Below are 15648 nucleotides of genomic sequence, written 5' to 3' on the forward strand. Positions count from 1 at the left end.
TTCCAGCGCCCTCCAGCCACCCACCCCCGCCAGGGCCACGCCCAGTGGACTCCCTGCCTGAAGCTGCACCCGTGCAGCCCTAGCTATTCGATCGAGCACGACTGGGCCAGGGCAAGCTGGGTTGGCTTGAAGGGTTAACTTCCGGGCTTTTTGTGGACGGCCAATTCTGGTAGACCATGCAGCTATCCTGCAAGTTCTGATGAGTCTTAACACAGTTTTGCCTGCTTTTCAGAATGCAGAGAAATTGAGAGATTTGACTAATTTTTTTAAATGTCTATGTTTTGCCAATGATATCTGCTCCACGCTCTTTTTAATAATGAAAAAGGTAGAAACCAAATGAGACAATTGAGAACAGGTGGTTCTGAGTGGGGTCCAGAGCGGGAGTGCCATCTGTCCCCTCAACACCATCAGAGGCGGCCACTGAGTGGTCACAGTGGTCGCCTCTTGGAGAGGCAAGCGCATCGACGCCCTGCACCTTCCTCTGGGGGCTGGCTTTCTTGTAAAGAGGATTCATCACTTTTATAGCATCAAAAGCCAATTGAGAAACATAGACAGCAAAGAAAAATCCACAACCAGACAAGATCGCTGAAGACTCATCAAAGGCCCCAAACCAGCCCGGGGGGCGTCCCAAATTGCCGACTCCAAATGCTGGTGGCAGCAGCTACCCCTCTTTCCCCCAGTCACCCCCCGACTGGCCCATTTCCAAGCAAATCACTTCTGACAACTCGCACATGCTCTCCCCAGCTCTCCCCGCAGCCTCCCCGCAGCCCCTCAGGACCGCTGAGGAAGGGCTGCCTTCTAGCTCACCTCCCCTGGCCTTCATCTCGTCCCACACCCCTGAGCTGGGCTAAGCAGACAGTGGCATAGAGGTGGGAAGGGACTTCAAGGACACCTTTCCAAGGCCGAAGGGTGAAGGTTAAGGAAGGGACAATGGAGCCCCTCGCTCCCTGTCAGAGAAAGAACCCGTATCCTTCCCCATACTCACTAGCCAAGTGGGGGCACCCGGGGGGACAGTGACTGTGTGGGAGATGGTGGCAGCCTCCAGGTCCCCATGCTGTGGACAGAGGTGGGGGGTGGGGAGAAGCAGTGGGCCATTCCTCACCTTCAGCTGGGGGGCAAAGGCAGAGGTGCTGGATTTCACCCCAGAAGTGCAGTTGAGGTTGAACCCACAGAAGGTCTGGAGCCTGGGGGAGCGGCTGAACCTCAGCCAGAGAGGGCTGAGTCACTCGCAGAAGTCAGTCCCCGGGCAGCGGGGACGGAGGTTGGGGGATGGAGGAGGTGCAATTCCAGCCCCCAGTAACGCCAAGATTGGGTTAGATCAGTGAATAAATATGAGCCAAGGGCCTGGGAGGGGGGGCGGGGTGTAACAGTGGAGCAGGATGGGCTCAAGGCCAGGAGGTGGGGATGTCATTGCTGTGTGCACGCCCAGGGCCACCAGAGAGGATGCTGGGAGGACAGGGCCTGGAGCTCTTTTGCCCCAACTTCAGAGGAAAGAAAAAAGTAGCAGCAATAGGTAATTTCAAATGTCCAAACTGGCAAAGGGGGGGACTCTAGGCGAACCCCAGGAGGGGCAGGTGCCTGATTCTGAAGAGAGGCAGGAGGGGGCGGGGTGCTGAAGAGCCCAACTCTTCCTCCTGCCCGCCCCCCATGTCGACCACATGACCTCAAACCAATAGGGTCCAAATGAAATGGGCAGGGAGGGATCCATTGGGAACGTGACAAGCAAATGCTGCAGCGTGAGCTGACTGCCATTTAACACTGTAACGGGCATGCGGAGCCCCCGCCATGCCCTGTCCCAGGAGCTAAGCTGGTGGGAACTGGAGAGAGACTGGGAGAAGCAGGAGCCAAAGAACTGGGCCCTTTTGGCTTTGGGTAGGGCTTGCCAGGGAGAGAAAACGGGAGGGCCAGGTATGGGGGCCGCTCCCCTTCCCCGGGCTGCAGCCCCCTCCCACACACAGGTTTGTACCCTTCCATCGCCCCCCACCCCAGGGCCTGGCCGGGCTGAGGCAGGGGTGTGGCCAGGCCCCGTTAGACCGTGGCACTTAGCATGGCCTCCGTCTCGGGCAGGATCTTGTTCTGGTTCGAGTCCAGGCCAAAGAACTTGACACTGAGGCCGTCCACGGGGTGCAGGACAGGGACCAGGGTGATGCGGGGGAAGGTCCGGGTGGCCAGCTCAAAGCGGCTGGTGCTGGCCAGCTCCACCGCCAGCACCTTCAGGAACAGCTTGGCCAGGTGCTTGCCCAGGCAGGTCCGGACTCCGCCGCCGAAGGGGAGGTAATGGAAGCGGCCGTCCTTGTCTTCGCTGCGGGCCTGGCCGAAGCGGTCGGGGTCAAATACGTTCACGTCTTTGAACACAGGCGCCGTGTCGTGAGTATCCCGGATGCTGTACATGACGCTCCATCCTTTGGGGATCTGGAAGCCCTGGAGGCAAGATGGGGAAGGGTGTGGTGGTGAGGCCAGCGGAGATCTGGGAGTGGCCCGGACTCCCTGCCTGCCAGCCCCCGACCCGGATGTGCCCAGAGACACCCTACTGCGATCCCCTGGCCTGGCCAGCACCCTCAGCATGTTGTCTCTTATTTATAGAGTGTCTACATGCAACGTCATATATGACACCCAGGCTGGCTTCGTCTGACCTAGCATTTGGGACGAGGTCTCTCCCATCAGATCGAAAGCTCCTTGAAAACCAGGGGTGTCTCCCCATCAGACTGAAGTACCCCGAGGAGGGGAGTCTGTTCTTTCCCATCAGCCCAAGGCAGTGCTCCCACGGGCCCCCTGAGGCCCACCCGCAGGGGCCCAGGCTCACGTCGAGCTCGAAGGTCTGCAGCACGGTGCGGTAGCCGCCGGAAATGGGCGTGAAGAGGCGCATGACCTCCTTGATGACGCAGTCCAGGTAGTGCAGGCCGCTGAGCGTGTCCAGGCGCAGCGTGCCCTCGCAGGCGCAGCCGCCGCTGTGCAGGATGCCGTGGGCCCGCAGCTCCTCCCGCAGCTTCTCCAGCACGGCCGGGTGCTTCAGCAGCTGCATGATGAGGGACGTGCTGGCGCTGGCGGTGGTGGCGTAGGCGGCAAAGATCAGCTCCAGGGTCCCGTCCTGCCACGCAGAGAGGAGAGGCGCCGTGAGGGATCCCTTCAGCCAGGCAGCCCCAGCCCCGGGGAACCCCACTCTGCCAGGCTCCCCCGAGCCTCAGCGTCATCTAGCTGGGTCCTGCCTGCTTCCTCCAGGCCTCATGTTGCTGGAGCATTCAGGCCCCGATGGACACAGGTCAGAGGGTCCGTGCCCTGATTCAGTAGGAGATACAACTGCTACTGCCCAGGGCAGGGGCACTGGCCTGGCAGTCCCCCAGGGGGGGCCACTCTCACTCACTGCTGGATCCGGGGCCCTGAGCCCCAGCAGCCTGGTCCGTGCAGTGAGCTCACAGGAAAAAGAAAAATCCCCAGGAGCCAGGCACTATTCAGGTGAGTGAGGTGGGGGCTCAGGGTCAAAACCCCAACCTTCCCAGTCCCCAGCTCCTTCCACTACCCCCAGGAGGACATCGGGGACCGGGAGGCAGTCCGAGGCCAGACCCACGAGGACTGGGGAGGGCACAGCAGTGCGAAGGCTGAGGGGCCTCCTCCAGGGTATCCTGGGGAGCAGGACCCCTGGGCCCTGGGTGCCCCATGGAAAGGGCCCAGCAGGTGGCCTCATTCCAAGCCCTGCATTTTACACATGTGGAAGCCAGGCCCAGAGAGGGGCGTGAAGGGGCCTGGGTCCCTTGCTTGCCATGGCTCCACCTATGAAATGGGCAAGCTATTCGGCTCCTTCCTGGCTCACCAGGAGGAAAACTGAAGCTAGAAGGGGGGGAAACGAAAGGGGTGGGCGGAGTCTGCAGCAAGTCTCCACAGCTCCTGGCAAGCGTGTGGGGGGCGGGATCTACAGGAGGTGAACTAATGGGTCCCTTCTCAGGCGGAACACCCCCTAAGAAAGGCGGGCAGGAAGCCCTTCTCGGAGCCCTATGTGGACCGTCTCGGTGCCGGCAGCCCAAGTGGGCTTCATCAGTGCCAAGCAGGCTGGCATCAAAGGCCACCAACCGGAAAAGGCTGGTGGGATGGGAGGAGACACGAGTCAGTTCCAAATCTAAGGACTGGGCTGCCCGCAAGCAGGTGGCTTCCCCGTCTGGGTCCGAGTTCCCCTAGGTGACCTTCCAGGGCTCTTGGGACCATTAAAATGCACTGAAATCGTAGAGACTCGGGGGAGGGGAGGAGGTGGGCAAGCACCACTGACACTGAGTCCCTGCGGAGGGCGCTAAGGACCAGTTTCTCACATCTCTTTCCGATGGTGGCGAGGACTGGGCGGGATGGAGAGAGAGCCTGGGGCCCCGTGTCATGGGGACACTTCACCAGCAGGACTGGGTGCACAGCGGTTTGCGGGCAGAGGAAAGGCAGCCCCGCCCATCGCAGATGCTCCCAGTCCTCCCACCAGACCCTGTGCAGGGCGGGCAGGGACATGGTCTCCCTCCTGCTTTAGCGCCAGCCCAGTGCGGAGATGCCGCAGCAGCTGCTCAGAAACTGTCCCTGTGGGGGCAGAGGGGGCCGGCGCCATCCCCCCCATGGGCACTGGTGCTGCCCGCGGGGAGGCCCCCACCTTCAGCTCCTGCATGGTCATCTCCTTCCCGTGCTCCTTGCTGCTCTCGATGAGGATGTCCAACGCGTCCGAATAGTCCTTGCCCTGCGTGCACTGCAGCTTCTCCCGGATCGCCTTTTCCAGGCCCTTCTGGAGGGTCTGTCGTGCCTGAATGCCCTGGGGGGAAGAGGAGACCATCCTGTCACCCCAAGGGGGAAAGCCAGGGCCACCAAGGGCCTCCTCCAAGGTGGGGGGCTGGGGGGTTCCTATGAGAACGTCCCCTCTCCACAGAGACCACGGTGAAGGCTCCCCCGCCCTCCCACTGGCACCCCCACTGTCCGCGTGACTGGGCGCTCACCCGCCGGTAGCCGCTGAAGGGCAAGTCGACGGGCAGGGAGAAGACGTTCTCCACAAACTGCTGGTAGACCTCGAAGAGGTGGCCGAGGTCCTCTTCGGGGATGCTGAAGCCCAGGAGGACGCGGATGGCCATGCGGAAGGTGAGCTTCTGGGCCTCCTGGTACACGTTGATGGCCTCGGGGTGGCTGCTCCAGGCGCGCAGCGTGTCCTGGATCACCAGCTGGATCTTGGGCAGGTAGCTCTCCAGAGCCTCGTGGCTGAAGATCTTGGAGAACACCTGGAGGGAGAGAGGTGGGCGGCACCCGGTCAGCTGGGCTCGGGCTGCCTTCGAGGCTCCCGGGGGCCTGGCTGAGGCACAGGTCCCCTGGCTGTGACTGGGGAAACTCCAGGTCCTCACCCTGGCCACGCTCCACCTTCTGTCTCCTGGACACAGTGCCCTCCCTGGCTCCCCTAGCCCAGTGGTCGGTAAATTCATTAGTCAACAGAGCCAAATATCAACAGTACAACGATTGAAATTTCTTTTGAGAGCCAAATTTTTTAAACTTACACTATATAGGTAGGTACATTGTTATTAACTTAATTAGAGTACTCCTAAGGCTTAGGAAGAGCCACACTCAAGGAGCCAAAGAGCCGCATGTGGCTCGCAGTTTGCTGACCAGGGCCCTAGCCTGACGGGCCTGTGTCTTGATGGCGGGCGGCGGGGGCAGGACGGGATGAAAACATCATTCATCAGAATTTTTACTCGGAGACCTTCCACATCACTCCCAGGGTGACCTGCGCGCTCATCTTCTGTCTGGAGCTCAGAAAAGCTTGTGCTCCAAACAACGGCAAAGCTCTGGGGGCTGGGCAGCCCAACTGCCCACAGGTCTGTGGTTGATGCGGCCGTCCCAGCCACGGGGGCAACACAGAGAGGTCTGGGCAGGGCTGGAGGGGAGGCAGTGGCCCACTCCCGAATCCCCAGGCCACAGGGCAGAAGTGCCCAGGAGAGGAACAAAGGTGAGCAGAATGGGCGAGGACAAGGTGGCTCTTCTGCTCCACTGACGGGAGAACAAGAGAGTCTGAGGCTAGACTGCAAGTAGGACTTCCTGAGGACCAAATTTGCTCTCACTCCCTGGGAACCATGTACAAGGTGGAGATCCTAGAGCAGCGGTTCTCAACCTGTGGGTTGCGACCCCTTTGGGGGTCAAACGACCCTTCACAGGGGTCGCCTAAGACCATCGGAAAACACTTATATAATTACATATTGTTTTTGTGATTAATCATTATGCTTTAATTATGTTCAATTTGTAACAATGAAAATACATCCTGCATATCAGATATTTACTAGCAAAATTACAGTTATGAAGTAGCAACGAAAATAATTTTATGGTTGGGGGTCACCACAACATGAGGAACTGTATTAAAGGGTCTCGGCATTAGGAAGGTTGAGAACCACTGTCCTAGAGGGTCTGTTAACAGCTGGGCCATCAAAAAGGTTTCAGTGTGACCAGGTTTGGAGGCAAGGGGGTGGGGGCTAGGCTTTCCACCCCAAAAGATCACAAAGGCTAACAGAAGCCCTTTTTCATTCCTGGCATCTTCCTGGTCCGTGTTAAGTAGCCAATGAGACCCTGTTGCCACCCCCCCTGCTTTCAGTCCTCCCGATTCCTCAGCAACCCCTCCTGCCCCTCCTCACCAGATGCCCCTGCTGCTGCCAAGGTGTATACGAGAGGGGAGAGAGGGGAGGATGTTAGTTTATTTACTGATGGCCTGTGGGTCTCACTTGTAACCGACACCCTCTACCCACCCCCCCACCCAGAGTCTGGAGCAGAAGGGGGGTGCCCTCCCGCCAGCACCAAGGGGAAGGTCATGGGGAAAGGAGGGGGAGGGGCAGCTCAGGGGAAGGAGGCAAATATTCCTCCAGCCCCCCCACCCTGCCCCATGCAAACCACACACACGCGCCCGCCCTCCCCTCCTGCCCCCCAAACACAACCACCGCACAAACTGTAAATGTGAGAATTTCCCCTGCAGTCAGCTCGAGGAGGAAAAGGTAACATTTTCCTGGCCTCGGCCCTGCATGGCTAATGGGAGGGCTGGTTTGCAGAAATAACAGTGCTGGCCCTTCAGTGGCCCAGCCAGGCGTTCACAATAGCACTTTCATTCCGAAATTCCCGGTGGGCAGAGGGAGGGAGGGAAGGAGGGAGGGAGGCCGCTGGTGAGGGGCAGAGAAGCCGCACTGTTTGGGGCTGCTCCTGCTAGGAAGGGACAGCTGAAAGGCAGAAGGGCGATGGGAGGTGGGCAAGGGCAACCCAGGCCAGGACAGGTCACACACACCTTGTCCAGTGGGGGGTCCCAGGAATTCCCAGGGGGACTTCGGCTGCCAGCTCCCTTCACAGGGTTATGGATAAAGGCAGTGTTCTCTGTCTCGGCCTTCCACCCTGGCCTCCTTAGGATTCTAGGTTCAGCTCTTGGTCAAAAATCTTATGGGCTGGGAGTGGGGGCCCTGTCCCCAGACCCCAAGCTGGCCAACTAAGGGGCCTTACAGAAGCGCAAGGAGCCCACAGGGTGAGCAGAGAGGGGCACGTGGAGCTGAGCGGGCTCACTGGGAAAGTAGAAAGATAACTGTGGCCACCAGGCATCAGGGGAGGAGCAGGGGGGAGGCTGGAGGTGGGGACAAGCAAGGACAAAGAAGCCACACCTGGCCCAGAGTCGGCCAGCCCGGGGCCCCCTGAGGGGTGCTGACATGGAAAGCATGGAGGCAGGGGCTGGCCAGGCCCCAGTGCGAGGGAGACCTGGGCTCCAAGGTGGGCATGTAGAGGGGCAGTAGGGCAGGGGCCACACTGACCAGAACGGCAAAGTCAATGCCAGCTGGGCCCTAAGGGGCAGTGGGTGGCGGGAAAAGGCAGGCTGGGTGCCCAGAGGCCTGATTTTAACCCCAGATCATCCACCAACTTGCTGTGCGATCATGGCCAAGTCACCCCCCAGGCTCAGCGTCCTCACCTATAAAATGGCGAGGTTGAGCCTGGTGATCCCTTTTTTCCTTTCAATGTACACAGCACATAAACCCCAGGAGCCATATGTCCCTAAGCAGATGCTATCCCCTCCAAGAAGCCCAGAATCTGGCACTGCACGAGTCCCCCGGTGCCTGCCAGGCCCCCACTCGCACACCCTACAAGGACTACGGTGGCCCAGGAGGGGCCATCTCGGGGTTACCAAAAGGGGAGCTCTCAGGGCCCCAGTGCAACCTTAGGAGTAGCCAGGCTGGACCCACCGGCAAGCCCTGCCCTGCCCCAAAGGTTACATTCCCTGCGCCCTCTAGCGATGGCCGACTGAATAGCGCCTTCTCAGCCTTGGGGAGGGCAGGGAGGACTCCAGGAGACCTGGGACTGAGCCGAGGGACTGAAAGGGCCAATGGTCCACACCTCAGGAAGCCCACAAACACCTTGAACTTGCAGTCCCCCACCCCCACCCCAGGCTGGGCTTCCAGAAAGAGAACTGCAGCCAGGAGCAAGGCTCTTATCTTGACCCAACAAGAAATCTAACTTCTGGAGTCTCCTTTTCACCTGGATGTGCCAGGGCTCTCCTCAGAGCCCCCTGAGGTGGAGAAACTACCCGAATGAGAAGCCACGCAAAGGCAGTTTCGGGCACTCCGGGACCAAGGGGCTTTGCTTGCGAGTCGCCCAGGCCAGGCGCCTGCCTCTGGCCGGCTGTTCCATAGGCACTGGGCCTCCCAGGCCCCAGGAAAACTCCAGGGCCTCATCCCTGGGTCTGTGCCCAGGGTTAACAACGGGGCACTTCCCGCAGCAGGGGCAGCCCCCACCACACAGGCCAGGAGGAGGCGGAGGTGCTGGCCAGGGCAGAGGGAGGCTGCAGTGGGGCGGGCGGGGTCAGGACTCGGGCATGTGGGAAGGTGCCCAGTGGAGCCGCTCAGTGTGAAGAAAGGAAGGGCTCCCGGCCCCCAGAGCCGCCTTCCCTGACCACAACAGTAACAGCAGCCAGGGCGGCTTTGTCCCCCTCTGGGCTTCCCTTGGAATTCCCAACAGTGAGCCAAGAACGCTGGACAAAGGTCATCGGGAACCAGGCCTGGCCCCGGCAAAGCCCCGCAGAGGGAGCAGCAGGTATGGACTCTCTACCAGGGTTAAAGCCAGGGAGGGCCAGGGCAGAGGGTCGGGGAGACCTGGGAACGCTCAGCCATGGGCTGGGCAGGCGGGGCTCCTGCCTTTAGGATGTGCTTGGAAACCTGCCCCTGCCCATGTTGGTTCCCCCAACAACACTGCGGCTCAGGAGTCCACATCCCTGGTTCTCCTTCTCCCCTGGAGGAGAGATGATGCCACAATGAGGTGGGGAGGGGAGGGAGGGGGGACCACCAAGGGGCTTGTCAAAGCTCAAATTCCCTATAATTGATTTTACAAATCCTTCCTCCTCCCCGCTCCCGCCTCTCACCCGGTGCCCCTGGGAGGGGAGTCACTCAGTGAACCCCCAGGGCCCTGCATACTGCTATGCCCAGCCAGATAACCTCCCCCTTCTCTGCTGGCCGCTACGGATGGACAGACAGATTGAGATGGATGGGCAGCCTCCAGAGCTGGAAGAGCCAGAGAGGGATCCCACTCCCTGGGCCAGTGACTCAGACTGGGAGGAATGGAAGCGGCTGCCCAGGAGGGTGGGGGCCAAGGCAGGCCACCCCGCCAAGCCACCGGAGCCGTGGCCTTAGGAGTGGAAAGAATAACAGAGGGCACGCAGCCACCGGGGCAGCTGTCCGCACAGCACAGGGGTGACGCCAAGGTGTGTACTTTATACTCGAGCAAGAGGGAGGACAAGAGAGGACGTCATCTTCCCAGCCGCCTGGCATTTCCACTGGGCCTGGACGGCACCCTGGCTGCCTCCTGCGCCAGCCCCTACTCAGCCCCGCTGGTTGGGAGGGGCTGGCCCAGACCTCCTAGCCTGTGCGTGTCCCTCTGGGCTCCCAGTATCTGTAGAAACAGTGTACCTGTCCCCTATCTGCCTCCAGCTCTGATCACCTCCCCTCACTCTCCCACACACCACAAGAGCACCCAGTGCGGGAGAGGAGGACAGCACTTGGCAGAGCCACAGACACTGACAAGGTCTGCCCACCCATTCCTCTTCCAGCCATAGTGAACCCCCCCGCCCCCGAAAGCTGAGGCCCAAAGGGGAAGGGCCTCCCAAGGTCACGTCTAGGGCATGATTGGCCACACCCACCAGGGTCCCTGAACCCCCTGCCTGGCACCATTCCTAGCCCCATCAGGCCCTCTACTCAACCCCAAGGCTCTGACAGAGCCCTGAGGGGGACCCCCCTCTCTGGCCCAAGTTTATTCTAAGGGCAAGGCCAGCTGTCCGGGCTACTCTGTTTTGCTCTCAGTATTTCTCAGCCCCTGGAGACACGGTCCCAATCCCTGCCCTTCTGCCTGGGAACCTGGAATGGATACATCAGTGGCAAAAGGGGCTCAGGGTTAAGCACCCACCCCCTCCCCACCAAGGCCACACTTGTCTCCCAAGGCTGAAGAGTGAACAAGCACATCAGCATCGCAGGCACAGACCCCTCCCCATCCTGGGAGGAGGACACAGAACAGAGGGAAAAGGGAGGGGGTGGCCCCCAGCCCCAGCCAACCCACCCTCCCACTGTTTGGCACAAGGGCACGGAGAGGGAGGCACGGCTCCCAGGCGCCCTGGAGGCTGGCTGTGGGCTCCTCCCCCACTGACCTTCAGAGACATCCGTTCCTGCCACCTGCCCCCTCCATGGCCCCTGTGCCCACCAGCTGGTGCTACAGTGACTTTTGGGTGAAGGACTTCAGCTGGTGGGACAAAGGTCTATGCCAGGAGGCCCTCCCAATAATAGAGGTGCCCGGCTATGCATGCCTCCCTCCTTCCCATTCAAAGCAGGTGGGAACTTCTGCTCTGAGCTGAGCCTCCTGGAAATGACTTCAAAGTCACTGGTCCAAAGGCCACCTAGAGATAGGCCTGGCTGGCCTCCCCCCAGGACCCTGCAACCACGGCCCTCCTGGCTCTGCCTGCCTGCGGAAGCACCTCCTGGCTGCTCCACCCCCACAGAAATGCACAGGGTTTCTGAGAGGAGTACAGCGACCCTGAGCCTAAGCTCCACCCCCGCCCAGGATGGGGCCTAAAGGGTTAGTGAGAGTCCCTCCCTCCAAAGCCTGGGGAGCCCTTGCCCCGCCTCAGCCTCTGCCACAGAAGTCCTTGTAGCCAGGGATTGGGAAGGAGAGGCAAGAAGACTACTCCTGGGTCTCCCCAGTCCAGGGGTCCCAGGCCAAGTGCACCTCTAAGCTCTGGGAAGACCACTGTCTGAGGTGCCCGGAAGCTCCTGGCCCCTTGGTGCAGAGACCCAGCCCTATCTCTGGAAGAGGAAATGTCTGACCATTCCACCCCCGCCCCCAATCATTCCTACCAGACTTGGCCCACCCTTCCGGGACAAACCCCAGCCTCTCTGCACACAAAAAGAAGGGGGGGGGGCGCCTCTTCCATCCATCAGGGGCACTCCAGGTGGGGGAAGTGTAGCAGAGGAGGAGGGACAGAGTTTGGTGGTGGCTGTAGGGACACAGGCCCGGCTTTCAGAGAGGACTATTTCAGACTGGGAAAGACTTTTCGAACTTTCTCCCTGGCAACCCCTCCTCTCTTGGCCCTAGACAACCAGGGCAGCCGGGGCTAACACCTGGATTCGGTGATGGCCGTGAGGAGTCCCTTCCCAGAACATCTGGTCAGACCTCCCAGAGAAGGAGTGGGTCACCGGCCCCAGTGGAAACAGTGACGCTCCTAGTTACCCCGCCAGCTGGGCCCCAGCACACCTGGGCCTCACTTCCTGCGAATGCATCCTAACCAGGCCTGGGCCTGGCCCAGCAGCCCCCTCTCCAGGCACGTCCCTGACTGCAGCGTGAACTGGAGAAGGCAGTGAGTGGCACCCGGCAGCCCCCGCCCTGGCTGCACTGGGTCCACTGGGTGTTGGGTCCAGCAGATTGGCCATTCTCTCCAGGACCAACATGTGCCCCTGAGTATCCTCCTCTCATCCCTCCAGCTACACTCTGCTTTTTGCGGGCAAGGACCAGGTTTCCTGCTTTATATCTGTATCTAACCCAAGGCCTTCTATTTAGTTCAGGAACACCAAATAGAGAGATTATCCATGCACTTACTGTAGGGCCATGTGTACACAGGTCACACAGCAAGAACACAATCAGTACACACTAAGGGAGGGCCCTGCATTGGTTCCCAAGCCTGTGTCACCCCATGAAGGATGAACTTCATTATGGCTGCTCCCCATGCCCAGGGAGCTAGAGGGCAAGGCAAGTGTATGCCCCGTGTAGGCCCCATAGGAGTCCTCAGTTTTTGCTCCCAGCCCTGTCCCACCACAGCCCTCTCTCCCCCTTCCCTGTGTATTCCTCTGACATTGGTCATCTACGCCATCTCGCTCCTCCTCCACTCCTCCCAAATCAACAGCAGGAGCCCAAAACCTTGGGGCTTTCCAGGCAGGCCCTCCCCACCTGGAGGCCCAAGGCCAAGTCAGGCAGAGGGTGGCTGGTTCCACAAGGCAACAGCCTCACCCAGAAGCTCACCCAGGGGCTCACACTCAGGTCTTGACCAAGCCTTCTTCCTCCCAGGATCCCTTCCCATCCCCACCCTCCAGCGTCTGCAGGACTGAGTAGGGCTCCTCTTGATAGCCCGGAAGGAAACACCTCTTCCCATGGAGGGATGTTCAGGACTCCACCTGCCTTTGCTATGTCTCCTGGACTGAAGTCTCTCAAACTCTCCGAGTCTCAGTGTTCCCCCCTGCAAAGGGGAAAATAATTACTTTCTTGTCAAAGACTCTATAAAGATAAAAGGAGAAGCAATCGAGTTCTTTGGAGCTGGGTTTCTGAGCCTCAGCCTCCCTCCACAGTCTTCGGGATGAGCTTTTGGTGGAGCCACAAACACTAAGGAAGAAAAAGTGTCCAAGATATTTGAAAAGCCCCCATTCCTGAGCCTACAGCCCCCTCCCAGCCGCTTCCCAGAACACCCCCCTCCAATGTGACCAGGGCCCGGTTAGCGGCTTCCTGCTCCAGGGAGGCCATGAGAGAGAAGACTTCGGGAGTCCCTTTCCTGTCCTGAAATACATGTTTTATGGGAGGGGGGGCGTTGGTGGTGAGCGCTGACCAGCCCAGTCCACGCGGGTTTTCCTCCTGTGGTCTGCTACGGAGAACTACTCTTCACAGGCCTTTCCGAAGACATCAAATACTATAAGACGAATTCCTACATTCCCTGAGACCACCTCACACGCAGACTTCCGGCCGAGGGGGGCTGCCCACAGTCGCCTCCTCCCCTCTCCTGGGCTCTGCCACTCTACGCAGAGATCAGAGGCTGCCTGTTGGTTTCCTTCAGGTTTCAAACCTGAGTACTCTGACCCAATGGGGAAAAAAAAAAGGAAGGAGGAGAGGTCCTGCAGTCTCCCCCACCCGCTTCTGCACGCCCTAAGCCCGCAAGCCCGCTCCCCGCCCGCCGCCGGCGGCTCAGCTTTCGGGTTACTGCAGTTCAAACAGCACGTGCCGCCCGCGCTCCGAGCCGCGGCTGCTGCAGCGGCGGCGGTTCAGCCCCGGGAGGGGGCGGGGAGGCTCGCTCGCGGCACGCTGGCTCTCCTCCTTCGCGCCTCTTGCAGGCGCTCGGGAAATCCACAGGATAAACACCCACTTTCTCTTCCCCTTTATGGGAGGGGGTAGGTGCGCTTTGATCCCCCGCCGCGCCTCCGCTGCTCTCCCATCCCCTCGTCCTGCCCCCACTGTCCAGACCCGCGCGCGTCGTGGCCCCAATTTCACCTCGCCGCTCCCAGACAGAGCCCTGGAACCGCTGCGCACCAGGTGCCCCCAGCCCCCGCGCCTGCTGGCGTCTCCATGAAAGCAACCTGTGGCAGGCAGGCTAGGTTTGATTTTAGAATGACCCGTCGGAATTCACGGGGGAACCATGGCAAGAAGGGGAGACCCAGCCATCGTCTACCCCTGTCTTCTTCCAGTTTTGAGGAGCACGGTGAGGATTGGCGTTAGAGGCCTCAATCCCCTCACGTCCAAGCTCTGTCCAAACCACCCCTCCAAAAGCCACCCGCTGGACCGACAGCGGGCCAGCAAGAGGGCCGACCCGGCGGAGGCCTGTGCAGGCCCTCGCTCCGCATCGCAGCAGGGAACCCCCAGGAGGGTGGGCCAGCCGGGCACAGATGCGGTGGAGATGTCCCCAGGGCTCGGGGAACGCCTTACCCCAGGAGGGGTGCGCGGGAGAAGAGGGTCAAGCAGGGCTGCAGGGCTCTTACCTTGCGCTTGTTGCGGTGGATGTCGCCAATGGAGTTGGCCACCGTGTTCGGGCCCAGAAGCATGCGCGTGCTGCGCGGCCACTCGGTGCTCACCAGGTGGTGCTCCCCCATCAGGATCTTGCGCACGTTCTCCGCGCCCGTCACGCGGATCAGCGGCCGCCCCAGCAAGTGCGTCTTGAACACGTTGCCGTACTTCTCCCTCCGCGAGGACTGGAAGCCGGAACCCTGCGGGAGCCACCATGGAGACCTCACTGAGGGCGCGCTTCTCCGGAGGAGGCGCACCAGAGGCCCAGCTTCCAGGGCCCGCGGGGTGGGGGTGGGGGCGGGGTGGGGGGCCACCATTCAAGGCACCAGTACCCTGACCTTCCCCGCCCCCCCCCCCCGCAATACACAGCACGCGCGTAGGTTTTATTTTTCATAGCAAGCTCAGGAACTGGGAAGTAGGGCCCAGAGGATAATAAATAACGCGAGGAGGCGGGAGGCCCAGGGGCACCCCGCGAAAGCTGTTTTTCACTAACGACTGTCGGGAGGGAAAAGGTATCCCGGACGGCAGCACCCGAAGCTCGAGCCGCCGTCACCCTTCCTACCACCCCCAGCTCCTCCGCCTCCTCGTGGAATAAATATTTCCAGGCGCCCGGCCACGGGCTGGCGAGACCCCGCGGAGTGGCCGCAGGCCAAAGATTATTTATAGCGGCGAGCGGTCCGTGCCCCGAGGCCGTCTCCGCCGCGGGGGGCGGGATTTCCTCGGCTCTCGGGTGTGGACCGCGAGGGGACCCGGTGGCCCTTTGCGGGCTCTGCGGGGTCTGTGCGCGATCCGAGAGCCGAGATGTCCCTGATGCCATGTGCCCTGGAAATAACTGCAAAGGGCTTTCGTCGCCGCCCTGTAGTTGGGAACGGGAGCGGGAGGAAGGCGCGTCCCGCGGGGCGGGGCGGGGCGGGCGGCCCGCGCAGGTAATTGGATCCCCCGCAGCGGCCGCGGTGGCGCTGGCGGAAGAGAGCCAGGCCCGAGCCCCGCCGCACTCGGAGGAGCCGGTGGGGCCGGCCCCCGGAGGGTACCGGAAACCAAGGGGACCTCCGAGAGGCGGGGGCGGGGGCGTCCCGCTCACCTTTGACGTAGGCACTGGCTACCCCACCCCACATTAACCCCTCTCCTGCCCGGGCCGCGCTGGGCGACCAGGGGAGGGGCGCCACCTGTCCCGCAGCCCGGCCTGCCAGCCCACCACAGCGAGATGCGGGCTGCAGGCTCCCGGGGCAGGCTCGCCCGAAGGGACCACTTGGCTCCCCCTGTTCCCGGGTGGGTCCCCCCTGCTCCCTTTCCTCTCTTCCACGGAAAAGTGTTCTCCAGCTAGAGGTGCACACACCCCAGCACCGCCGAAAAGTGACTCTGCAGAACCCGGAGCCCTAATCACTTTCCACATGC

General features: G+C 61.1%; 1 protein-coding gene across 6 annotated transcripts in view; it reads right to left on the reverse strand.

The window, feature by feature from the left end:
• Positions 1 to 1394: 1394 nt before the first annotated feature.
• LOC102418060 (cytochrome P450 26B1) overlaps positions 1395 to 15648 on the reverse strand; it is a 17372-nt gene continuing 3118 nt past the window's right edge. For 4 of the 6 annotated variants that reach the window (XM_006096756.3, XM_023760603.1, XM_006096758.3 and 1 more), the window contains exons 2-6: positions 14229 to 14453; positions 4956 to 5231; positions 4619 to 4774; positions 2804 to 3088; positions 1395 to 2421 (exon numbers count right to left, since the gene is read on the reverse strand). In XM_006096756.3, coding sequence (XP_006096818.1) covers positions 2029 to 2421; positions 2804 to 3088; positions 4619 to 4774; positions 4956 to 5231; positions 14229 to 14453 — 1335 coding nt within the window. In that variant the 3' untranslated portion in view covers positions 1395 to 2028. Of the gene's footprint in view, positions 2422 to 2803; positions 3089 to 4618; positions 4775 to 4955; positions 5232 to 14228; positions 14454 to 14746; positions 15086 to 15648 lie in introns of those variants that run through there. The other 2 variants (XM_014462659.2, XM_023760602.1) reach the window with 2 other exon arrangements.

Source organism: Myotis lucifugus, unplaced genomic scaffold, assembly GCF_000147115.1.
Source record: "Myotis lucifugus unplaced genomic scaffold, Myoluc2.0 scaffold_186, whole genome shotgun sequence".
Taxonomy (NCBI): domain Eukaryota; kingdom Metazoa; phylum Chordata; class Mammalia; order Chiroptera; family Vespertilionidae; genus Myotis; species Myotis lucifugus.